Source organism: Scyliorhinus canicula, chromosome 1, assembly GCF_902713615.1.
Source record: "Scyliorhinus canicula chromosome 1, sScyCan1.1, whole genome shotgun sequence".
Classification (NCBI taxonomy): domain Eukaryota; kingdom Metazoa; phylum Chordata; class Chondrichthyes; order Carcharhiniformes; family Scyliorhinidae; genus Scyliorhinus; species Scyliorhinus canicula.
The window spans coordinates 70,878,575-70,891,531 of NC_052146.1; the positions used below are offsets into that span (position 1 = coordinate 70,878,575).

The 12,957-nt window shown below is 42.1% G+C and overlaps 1 gene segment (V, D, J or C); it reads left to right on the forward strand.

Moving 5' to 3' along the window:
* Positions 1-2,537: 2,537 nt before the first annotated feature.
* Positions 2,538-10,931, forward strand: LOC119977423. The segment is given in 3 exon segments: positions 2,538-2,603; positions 2,724-2,840; positions 10,404-10,931. Coding segments are annotated over 3 exon segments (408 nt in total).
* Positions 10,932-12,957: the final 2,026 nt, after the last annotated feature.

A 12,957-nucleotide genomic window follows, 5' to 3' on the forward strand; every position in this document is an offset into this window, starting at 1 on the left:
AATACAGCTGTTCAGCAAGTTATAGTCATGAACCGGGGCAGCACGGTAACATTGTGGTTAGCACAATTGCTTCACAGCTCCAGGGTCCCAGGTTCGATTCTGGCTTGGGTCACTGTCTGTGCAGAGTCTGCACATCCTCCCCATGTGTGCGTGAGTTTCTTCCGGGTGCTCCAGTTTCCTCCCACAGTCCAAAGATATGCAGGTTAGGTGGATTGACTATGATAAATTGCCCTTAGTGTCCAAAATTGCCCTTAGTGTTGGGTTGGAGGTGTTGACCTTGGGTAGGGTGCTCTTTCCAAGAGCCGGTGCAGACTCGATGGGCCGAATGGCCTCCTTCTGCACTGTAAATTCTACCATAAAAAAATATAATGATGCTTGATTGAAACAATTACTTCCACTTGTCTTCCTATTTGCGCATTTTTTGAGTGTGTTATTTCCAGGGATGTAGGCTTCACTGGCAAAGCCATCATTTTTATCCATCCGTAGTTGTTCCTGAATTGGGTTTGCTGGACCATTTCAAACGACAGTTAAGACTCAAACACTCATTGCTGTGGATCTGGACCTTACAGAATGGCAGATTTGCTTCCATAAAGGACAGTGGTGATCACTATGGGCTTTTAAGACTATCAATTATGCCTGTAATGGCCATCATTCCTGAGTTTGGCTTTCAATTTTTTTAACGTCTTGAATTTATTGGACTTGAACTTTTTAACTGTACAATTCTCTAGATTCCGATATTTTTGTTCTCACTACTTAAGCAATAACTGAAGCAATGGTAATAAACAGAAACAGCACTGCACTGCATAATTGTTTAGAATCTATCTTTCAGCCCAAAGGGTGAATCAACCAATACAGTGAGCTTGTGTGGCATATTCTGTAAGGAAGAGAATTGAACGAAGAGCACGTGGCCGCTCTGTGTAGAAGTCTGTGGGTTTGAATCATTGTAGAATGAAACAGCAAAGTGGGAGGAGGCCATTCCCCTGTACATTCTCCCAGTTCAAGTATTTATCGAAACCCGTCTTGAAAGTTGTTATTGAATTTGCTTCCAGCTCTCTTTCAGGGAAGGCGCACAATATTATAACAGATGGTCACGTGAGCCTCTCCTCATATCAGCCCCAATTATTTTGCCGAATCTGCGTCCTATGGCGCACTTTACGCTTATTTATTCTACAGGAAACCTTCCTCATTTTGAACACCTGTATCAAATTTCCCCTCAGCAATCTGCTCCAAGAATAACAATCTCAGTTATTCTGGTCTCCTCATGTAACTGAAAGTTTGAAATCTCAGATGTAATTCGAGTAACTCTCCTCTGCATCTTTACTAATATCTTAAAATGCTTCTTAAAGTATGATGCCCAGAATTGACCACAATATTGCAGCTGGTGTTTTGTGACGATTTAGTCTAACTCCCTTACTTTTGTTGACGCTTGCTTTAACAGTTTTTAAACGTATCTTCACACCACACTTCTTTTTACCCTTTGGGGAATAGTCGGGTGGATTGCAGCGCTGATTATTAGCTCGTTCAACAGCGTTATGAAGAGGCTTCCTATGGCCAACGATGATGGTGCTTTCTGTGGCCAAAAAGTCCTGGCGTTGAACTCGAACCCAGAGTTTTTCGTCCAGCGGTAGGGGCGCTATCACTGCTCCAGGAGTCTTGAATATTTACGCTAAGGCTTTCGTGCGCCATTTTCGAAGCCTGCTCAACTTGTCTCGTCATCGTCAAGGACTGGTTTAGGCACATCCCAGTTATTTGTCCTTGGATCCATTTAAAATGATACCTTTTCTGTCTCCTAATTATTTTCCAGCACAAATAGCACTTCTCTGTGTCAAATGTAACTGAGATGTACCTGTCCATTTCTCCAACCTACTTTATTTCCCTGTAATTTCAAATCGGACAAGGTTGAACAAACCCCGAGAATAATACCAGTGTCAGCATGTTTAATTATTCATCCTAAAGTATTTGGGTGCCTGTATTGGAGAAAACAACTATCATTGTGTGATTTGAATTGGATCATGCTTTTCACTTGAAGATAGTCTTCCGTAAAAGCACTTCAAAGAGAAGACAGTGCGCTAACACCTTTGAGCGCTTCATAAACTGTACTTCAATGATACCCGTTGTATTGTGTCGGGTGTACAGTAGCTGAATTTCTACGCATCGGCATCTAGATTTATGAAGATTGTTGTTCTATGTTGCACAGTTAGTGCCATTAGAGATGCGCAAACAATTCCTGAAGCTTACATGTAAAATGAAAGACCGTTAACCTGTCAAAAAACTGATTTATGCAGGCTGTTTATACAGTTATATAAAACAATATGGAACAGTCCGCATTAATAAATCATGTGCGAGATTATCCATCCTCACTGCCTTGGATGTAGAGGAGGCCGAGCCTCACTATTGGATGTTAGCTTGCAACGTCATTCGGTATTTGCATAATCAAGGCCCACTTGGTAACACGCCCTCATTCTTAACATTGATAAGGCAAAGGTGACCGTGGGAAACATTACCACATTCTGCCTGTAACCTGCCGAGGTTTGAGAGCCTCACTGAATCCATGATGTCCCAGTGGGTACGTGCCATCACGGCGCTGATAATCTGCACAGTCTGTAAGTATTCACCAAATATTTCGTTGGTTTCATCCCGAGTAACGTTTTGTTGTATAGAGAAATATCATAAAGATTTTAGTCAGAAGAAGCCATGTTCTAATATTACTCCATCTGTTCTAGGTTCAAACGCGGAGGTGAAATTAACTCAGCCGCAATCGATGTCCATCGCGCCGCAAGGAACCGTTAAATTAAGTTGCACCGTGTCTGGCAGCAACTTGGAAACTCTGACATTGGCTGGTACCAGCAGAAACCCTGGAGTGCCCCACGATTTCTGCTTTATCATGATCTGAATTAAAACAGTGGCGTGCAGATGGGGGGCCGACGGTGCATTGGCCCCGGGCATCCATTGGATGGGGGCATCCAATCAGAGAAGGAAAAAAAAAATTTTTTTTTTTTTTTTTAATTTATTTAAAATTTAGATTACCCAATTATTTATTTCAATTAAGGGGCAATTTAGCGTGGCCAATTCACCTACTCTGCACATTTTTTGGGTTGTGGGGGCGAACCCAACGCAGACACGGGGAGAATGTGCAAACTCCACACGGACATTGACCCAGAGCCGGGATCGAACCTGGGACCTCAGTTCCGTGAGGCGGTTGTGCTAACCACTAGGCCACCGTACTGCCCCAGAGAAGGAAATAAGATAGTAATTTTAAAATTTCAGCGGTGATAAATCAATTTTTGGAGGCTCACCACACTGCAGAGGCAGTTGTTAGCCCTTTATTCCTTTAACATGGTGTACCCTTTCTGTCTAGAGAAAATGGTCCTTCTCCCCATCCCCCCACACGCATGCGGATGATGTACGTGGTGCAACTATCAAAAGCAACAAGCAGACGTGGCTGTTCGTTCCTGTGTTTCCTCGAGTCATAACTCGTCTTTTCTTCAGCTTTTTGTGCATCTAGATTAGTTCTTTTACCTACTCAGATCAGTGAATAGCTCTAGAACAGGTGCAACTATGGTTTTTATAGGTTTTTTGGTGATATTTAATGAAATATTTACGTGGGATGTAGTAAGAGTGAAGCCTGGATGATCAGAGGACTGCTATGGCATTTAATCTCGGAATAGGAGACATTTATTCCTTAACATGCTAATATTCGAATACAGATACCACTAATTTGCAAGTCTATGATATAAATTGCACAAAATTATCAGTGGAGAATCAGTGTGAAATAATTTGATACGAAGGAACAAAGAAATGAAATATGGTTTATCCGTCTGCAACTGACCGATTGTTTACCATTTTCTTCCCATTTTCTCATGCGTCTTACCGTTTTTGAGATAGAAAATGAAATGTTACGAGTATTTCGTGTACAACCGAGTGGAGCACAGAACAGGAAAAAAAAAGAGGGTCAGAGTCGAAGAAGAGTCCCATCAAAGAGGGGCATTAGATGCATGGATAAAAAGAAGTAAAGAAGAAGTAGGAGAACCTGGAGAAGTAAAAGATGATGTGGGTGCAGAGAAGGATTTTTCTGATACGGATTCAGCTTGGTCAGAACATAATACTCTCTCTCCTCAGTCTCGTTGTCAGGATGATGATCCATGTGAAGAAAATAAAGAAGATTTTTGCATATTTTTTCAAAGAAGCGATTTTGGCTGTTTGAAGAATGATCTGTTTCCAGATCATTTGAAGATGACAATATTACAACATGGCCCTGAAAGATATCAGAATAAAAGTGGTCCATTTGCTGAGAAGGATGGGAGATCATTTTCCAAAAAGTGGTTTGATAAAGTTTCCACAAACGGAGAAATTGTGGAGAGAAAATGGTTGTTATACTCTCCATATCGGAAAGCATGCTACTGTTTTGTTTGCTTTTTGTTTTCAAAGGAGCATTTGTCGTCTGTGTTAAACTTTGGAAAGGAAGACGGTTTCTCCACTTGGAGAAAATTAAATCGAACAATACCTGACCATGAGAAAAGCCCTTCTCATAGAGCTCACATGAGGGAATACCTGAACCTCGTAGTTCGACTCCATCATTCAACTACGATAGATGCTGAACTTCAACAGCAAATGTCTGCTGAAAAGAAAAGATGGAAAGCTATAACTGAACGGATTGTCGAGGTTATATCCTTTCTGGCAAAACAGAATCTGGCCTATCGTGGACATTGAGGAGAAGGAATATCTGGGTTATCAGAGCCAGGGGAGACAGTCAGTGAAAATACAGGAAACTTTCTAGCAACAATCAGACTTTTGGCCAAATATGATGACATCTTAGCAAAACACTTGCAGAGAGGGAAAGAGAAACCAAAAAGTGTCACCTACTTGTCCAACAGAATTCAAAACGAAATAATCAATCTTCTTGGTGAAACTGTCAAGAAAAATATAATTTCCGAAATTAAGGACGCAAAATATTTTAGCATAATGCTGGATTCAACTCCAGATATTGCCCATGAAGATCAGGTTTCTGAAATTCTGCGTTACATTCATATTGATGAAAACAGAAAAGTAGAAATAAAGGAGACATTTCTGGGATTTTTTCAAGTCAACAAGAAAGATGCAGTCAGCCTGGTAAATAAAATTCAGGAAAAATTGGAAGAAGACAAAATTTCCATGAATGACTGTCGTGGTCAAGCATATGATAACGCAGCAGTTATGGCTGGAGTGAGAGGAGGTGTTCAACAAAAAATTCTTGAAGTTAACCCAAAAGCTGTGTTTGTGAACTGCGAGAACCACAGCCTCAATTTGTCCTGTGTCCATGCAAGTGAGGTGCAACCTGTTGTTGTTACATTTTTTGGCATTCTAGAAAAACTCTTTACTTTTTTTTCTTCATCTACTTCTCGTTGGGAAGTGTTAAAATCATTTGTCACTCGGACTGTGAAAAGACAGTGTGACACAAGATGGAGTTCCAGCCATGATGCTGTGCAAGTAATCCACGAAGAGTGTGACAACGTTATTGCAAGCCTTCAACACCTGCTGGAAGGAGAATTTTCAAGGGAAACTAAATCTGATGCAGGATCGCTACTGAACTCTATTCAACAGTTCCCGTTTATAGCTTTATTAAATTTTTGGTACTCAGTTTTATCATCAGTGGATAAAGTCTCAAAACGTTTGCAGGATCCGAAAATGGGGTTCCATGAAGCTTCTTGTGACCTGAGAGGACTTATTCATATCTTGAATTTGAAGAATGATGAAATTATCCACAATGCAATAGATTTAGCCAATGAATATTGTCAAAATTGGGGAATACCAATTGCACGAACAAGGAGAAGAAGAATAATGCCTGGAGAGTCAGCAAGAGATAGTGGACTGATGGCACAAGAAGAAATGAATAGAGTAATGGTAGAGATTGTGAACAGATTAAAAACTGAAATTGAAGACCGCAGTGTCCGTCTTCAAAGACTCAGTGACCGATTTTCTTTTCTTCTGAACTTGAATTCAGGAGTGATTGAAGATGAACAAGAAAGAGAGAAATTAAAAAAGGAATGTTCAGACTTTGCAAATTATTATGACAATGATGTGGTTGCAATTCAGTTATATGACAAAATTATTGATTTTGTGATGCTCCTTCGAACTGGAGGGAATAGAGTTCCCCCTGATCCTAAAGATGCTCTGGAGTCTTTACTGCAGTATGGGAGGGATGTCTTTCCGACGCTGTGTGTTTCATACAGATTACTGCTTACAATCGCATTTTCAGTTGCAAGCTGTGAAAGGTCATTTTCAAAACTGAAATTAATAAAAACATATCTGAGGTCTTCTATGTCACAGGAGCGACTGACCAACCTGGCTTTAATAAGCATTGAAAAAGAATTTCTCACAGCTGATGTAAAAAGTGAAGTAGTTCAGGTGTTTTGTGACAGGAGGTATCATTTGGGGAAAAGAACTTAATAAATTTGATTGATTTATATTAAAATCGAATAAAGCGTTTATTTCATGTTTCATCTGTGTTTATATATTCAAAATGTTTTCCTTTCTCATAATATTTCTCAGTATATTAGGCCTTATACTTGAGTCTTTGGGGTATACAATCAAGATTTGCCCTGGGCATCACCAGACCTCTGCACGCCACTATCTGAATAGTGATAGCAAAGGCACGGGGGTCCCGGATCGATTCTCTGGAAGAAGCCAATCGTCAACAAACGCCGCCTATTTAACAATCACCGGTGTTCAATCGGAGGACGACGCCGAGTATTATTGTGGTTGGTTGAGGAGCAGTGACGCACGATGCAGGAAAACTGCACATGACTGATACTAAAACCCTTGGTACAGGACTGGTACTGAATCCTGACACAGCACCGATACCCAAATCCTGAACAGGACCTCCACAGACACCGTATACAGGACTGCTGCATAAAGAAGCACAGACTGCGACAAAAAAGATTCTTGCAAGGATTCTTGCAAGGCACCCGGCAGCGGAGTGATACAAAACTGAAGGAGACGACGGTTCGCTGTTGCAGGACCTTTTTGAATGGGTCTGTAGCACTGTGGTGGGTTACTTCGGCGGAGGGACGAAATTGACTGTTCTAAGTAAGTGACATTTACTTGATTCACTCTGAACGAGGGATATTGTTTTTCCTTTTTAGTCAAACACATTCTCAGTTGGATCACTAATGAGGCAATCGAGGTAACTGGGGTTTGTATATTTGAGACAACCTTTAAATAATGGGTTATCAGGAATATAAGCAAACACATGTTCAAATCATAAAGAAACGGTGTTTTTCTACAAATGATTAGTTTAACTTTCCGAGCAAAATTGTGAACAATACGAATAATTCATAGGGTTTAATTAACAATGTTTCAAAATTAAATTGGAAGTGCCCCAGTCATGCCGATTATGCAAAAAGTGAGTCCGCGGTACAGTCGGATGGGTGGAGACAGAGATAGAAAGATAAAGCGAAAGAACAATAGATAGAGACAAAGGCAATGGGGTGGCTCTCTGATTCCGGATGCTCTGAGAAAATTGAAGGATGTTAATTTTGAATGCCGAATGCATTAAGGAGCTTCCCTAATGTTAGCTCACTCAGCTAAATCGCTGGCTTTTAAAGCAGGCCAAGCAGGCCAGCAGCACGGGTCAATTCCCGTACCAGCCTCCCTGGACAGGCGCCGGAATATGGCGACTAGGGGCTTTTCACAGTAACTCTATTGAAGCCTACTCGTGACAATAAGCGATTTTCATTTCAATAGGGCAGGGCTCAACCATACCTTTTACATTAAGAATTGTTTGTCATTAGGAGACAGTTGTTCATGCACACCGTGTGACCAAATATTTTATATGAGGATTTAAGATTTATTTAGGCTCAGAGCTCTTTTCCATGTTAACCTCACGTTGGCAGCGGCCATTTTTCTCACATGTTCTGATGTCTAAAAGTTTGTTTAGATTTAACGGTCAGAAAAAATGTATTATTTGAGTGCACCTGAATTGTTTTAACCGGCAAGGTTAGGGACGGGGCTGAAAGGTGGGATTAGAATGGACATCTGGTTCTTTTCTAAAAATATTTATTGCTATATTTTTTATTTCTTTCACGGCCCGCACTGATTAGATGAGCTGAATTGGCTCTTTCCGTACCGTGACTGTTCTGTGGTTTTATGTATACGGATAGACATGAAATGACCAATATGAGGAAGCTGTATGGACACCTAGCATACAGATAAAGCTAGGATCTAGAATGCGATAGAAAAAAAAATCTACTTTTTGCTATCCGTGATTTCGGTTTCAAGCGATGACTAGTTATATGTCTTGATCCAAAAAATAGGACAATAAACTAATGGGATAGGATATCACTTGGATATTCGCTGAGATATTTTAATAATAATCGCTTATTGTCACAAGTAAGCTTCAATGAAGTTACTGTGAAAAGCCCCTAGTCGCCACATTCCTGCGCCTGTTCGGAACGGGAATTGAACCCGCGCTGCTGGTCTTGTTCTCCATTACAAGCCAGCTGTCTTGGCCCACTGTGCTAAACCAGCGCCAGATTATCGGAATTAATGCAGAACAATCGTTGTAAATCCTGTGGAGACGGCGTAGAACATATTTTCCCGTTTTACTAAGGTTAATGTAATATGCAAGGGAGAAAACTTTTACTGTAATGTGCATCATCCTGGAGTTATTTTGCAACAGAATGTTAGTCAATATTTGAAGATAACCATTCTTCTGAATTACAATGTTGGTTGGCAGTTAGTAATCGTAATTGACTCCCTGCGTGGAAAGACCTCCTATGTGAAATGAATGGAATTAAGTCGCATATATTTTTGTAAATATCAATAGTAAGATGTAAAATTGACAGTAAAGACATACCGTCGCTGAATCCCCGGCCATCAACATTGTGTTGACCAGAAACTGAACAGGGTCAGCCATATCGATATCCTGGCTTCAGGAATCGGTCACACGTTGGTAATTCTGCGACCAATAACTCGTCTATTAAAAGGCATAAATCCGCGGTCTGATTGAATACTATACGCCGCCTGGATATGCGTAAAACAAAATAAGTTCGACACCGTCCACCACAAAGCAGCCTGCTTGATTGGCACTGGATGCGCCACATTAAACATTCAATCGCTCCACCACGGTGCACTGTGGCAACACTGCCAGCTGTATACAAAATGCTGTGCAGCTGCCCACGATGGTTTCTTTCACAGCACCCGTCAAACCCCCGACCTCTATCACTTAGAAGGGCAAGGGTGTCAGGCACAAGGGAACAGTACCACTTACAAATTCCCTCCATGCCCCACACTATCTAACTGGTAACCAAATAGTGGAACATGTCATTGTCACTGGGTCAAAAGCATATGGTTCCCTGTCGGTGTACCCACATCAGATAGACTCCAGTGTGTTGAGACGCTGACTTATCATTACCTTCTCTAGAGCAACTTGGATAGGCATCAAATTGCTTGATAGTCACAGTCACATCCCATGAAGTAATGAGAATAATTGAAGTGTCCGTCAATTCGAATCAAAGAATGTGAATTGAAACATTTATCCTCGCTGTGATTTATGGGAGAAAATGAAGGAACATTTGCATCAAGGGCAGCACGGTAGCATTGTGGATAGTAGGGCAGCACGGTAGCATTGTGGAGAGCACAATCGCTTCACAGCTCCAGAGTCCCAGGTTCGATTCCGGCTTGGGTCACTGTCTGTGCGGAGTCTGCACATCCTCTCCGTGTGTGCATGGGTTTCCTCCGGGTGCTCCGGTTTCCTCCCACAGTCCAAAGATGTGCAGGTTAGGTGGATTGGCCATGATAAAATTGCCCTTAGTGTCCAAAATTGTCCTTAGTGTTGGGTGGGGTTACTGGGTAATGGGGATAGGGTGGAGGTGTTGACCTTGGTAGGGGTAGGGTGCTCTTTCCAAGAGCCTGTGCAGACTCGATGGGCCGAATGGCCTCCTTCTGCACTGTAAATTCTGTGTAATTCTGTGTAATTTATGTAGCGCCTTCTCGGCCTCTGAGATTTGCCTCACAGCAGATTAAGCATTTTTCAAGTGCAATCACTGTTGTAATTTGGATATTTGGCGGCCAATCTTGGCATGCCAAGATCCCACAAATGACTTTGTGATAATACCCTGATTCTGTTTTACCAACATTGGTTGAAAGGCAAATAATTGTTTTGACATTGTTTCGAAATGATGTCATTGGGTCTTTTACAATCACCTGAAATGGCTGAAGACATGGTGCCCTCTCAGCACGGACTATCTCACCCACTCTCATCAATCCTGGAAGGTCGGCCTATATTCTTTTGCTCAGGTGTTTGCCGTGGGACTTGAACCCACAACGTACTGATCCAGAGGCCGTTGGCGGTACCGCCGAGCAAGGGGTTTCAGTAAACGTTTGTGCAATATGTATCAAAATAAACACAATCCTTTTCATTACAGGTCGTGAGTCGTCTCGCCCTTCGGTGTCGCTTTTCCCGCCGCCGCCCGATCAGATTTCCGCAGCAAAGACGGCGACCCTGGTGTGTCTGGTGAATAATTTCTTTCCTGGTTCAGTACAAGTTTCGTGGAGCGTCGATGGCAAGACCACAGAAACTGGCGTTCAGACGACAGGGGCCGTGCGGGACACTGACCAGACGTACAGTGTGAGCAGTTACTTGACCCTGAGCGCCGCCGAGTGAAACTCACACCAAGTGTACACCTGCGGGGTTACACATGAGTCTCTGGGGTCTCAACTTCAGCAAAGCATCAAGAGATCCGGCTGCGAGTGAAAGAGAAAATCTCCTACACTTGGTGCAAACTGTCATTCATAGCGTTTCTGTTCAATGATGTGTTTACTTATTCACAACGCATTTGTATTTGTACGCGACCGGCTCATATTGGTGACTTAAATCTATTTGCATCATGGCAGTAACGTTTATCCTTGTGAATGTGACGTAAAGTTGTTCAATAAATGATAATATTCAGTTGTTAGCTGTGGTCTGATTTGGAAGTGAATACTGGGGATAGCAAACCCTGATTGCCAGTGATAACTTGAAACATTGAGAATGCATTGCATACGAATAGGAGCAGGAGTGGACAACTGATCTTCTCAAGCCTCATCCACATTCAATAAGGTTCAGGTTGATCTGACTGTGTCCATAGCTTAAAGTTCCTGCTTGTCAGCCCAAATATCGTTGACTCCCATGTGGATAAAAATCAAACATTGCATTTAATACTTTTGATTTAGCGCCAACATAGACTGAAGCAGTCTTATGGGGCTGCAGAAGGACTTGGACAAGCTCGGAGAGTGGGCAATGAAGTGGCAAATGAAATACTGTGATTATTTGAGGTTATGCACTTTGGAAGGAGGAATCTAGACATAGACTATTTTCTAAATGGGGAAATGCTTCGGAAAGCAGAAACACAAAGGGACTTGGGAGTCCTTGTTCACGATTCTCTTAAGGTTAATGTGCAGGTTCAGTCGGCAGTTAGGAAGGCAAGTGCAATGTTAGCATTCCTGTCAAGAGGGCTAGAATACAAGACCAGGGATGTACTTCTGAGGCTGTATAAGGTTCTGGTCAGACACAATTTGGAGTATTGTGAGCAGTTCTGGGCTCCATATCTAAGGAAGGATGCGCTGGCCTTGGAAAGGGTCCAGAGCAGGTTCACAAGAATGATCCCTGGAATGAAGAACTTGTGGTATGAGGAACGTTTGAGGACGCTGGGTCTGTACACGTTGGAATTTAGAAGGATGGGAGGGAATCTTATTGAAACGTACAAGATCGAGGCCTGGAGAGAGTGAACGTGGAGAGGATGTTTCCACTTGTAGGAAAAAAACTAGAACCAGAGGACACCATCTCAGATTAAAGGGACGATCCTTTAAAACAGAGCTAAGGAGGATTTTTGTTCAGCCAGAGGGTGGTGAATCTGTGGAACTCTGTCACAGAAGGCTGTGGAGGCCAATTCACTGAGTGTCTTTAAGGCAGAGATAGATATGTTCTTGAACAATAATGGGATCATGGGTTATGGGGAGAAGGCAGGAGAATGGGGATGAGAAAAATATATTAGCCGTGATTGAATGGCGGAGCAGACTCGATGGGCCAAATAGCCTAATTCTGCTCCTATGCCTTATAGTCTTATGGTATAAGCAGCATTTACAAAATCCATGCAAAACGTTTTTACAGTGGCAGTACAAGTACAGCAAATATCAAATAATTCTTTATTGTTTAATTCTTTAAAGAGAAAAACAGGGTGGGCTTGAACATACGCGTTAAAAATAAAATTAGATGCCTGATCAACACATCACAGTTTCTTTCCCGCAATATTTCAATGAGTTGCCTCGCTTTGTGCTTCGTGCTGCTGGTCAAAAGGAGGAGAAAGGAGCGAAGGAGTTGAGATATTTTGAATCCAAATTCAAAGTTTAGCCGTTATGCGACTCAAAGCACCGCCGCTAATGATTAGGTGGGGGAAATAGGCGATGCACCATTTGCAGAAAGCGGGAACGCCATTTAATAGTTCAATGTTCTCCATAATCTTCAGAACCAGCTAGAATGCATAAAAGCCAAAGAATATCAGAAATAGGATTGCATGGCAGCCATACAGCACATCCAGTCACTCCGCCAAGCAATAAGGTCTTGGCTGATATTTCGCATTATTATTTCCCACAAATCTAGATATCTAAGTCTTGAAGGTACCAAACACTGTTGACAGCAGCCTTTCAGGGTAGAGACATTCTTTTAAAAAGTATTTGTATTGAAACCAGAGTATACATGAACATATACACTTTGAAAACACACAATTCCCATAGTTTGACATTTTCCCCTTTTCTTCCAGTAATCACACTCCCCCCTCCCCCCACCGGAAACAAACAAATCCTCAAACGGGGACAAGAACAACCTCCATCTCACCAGGACCCCATCACACCCCCCCCCCCCCCAAGCCCCAGACGGCGAACTTTTCCAATTTAAGAAATGCTGCTACATCCCCCAGTCACACGGGCACCCTCGGTGGCTCA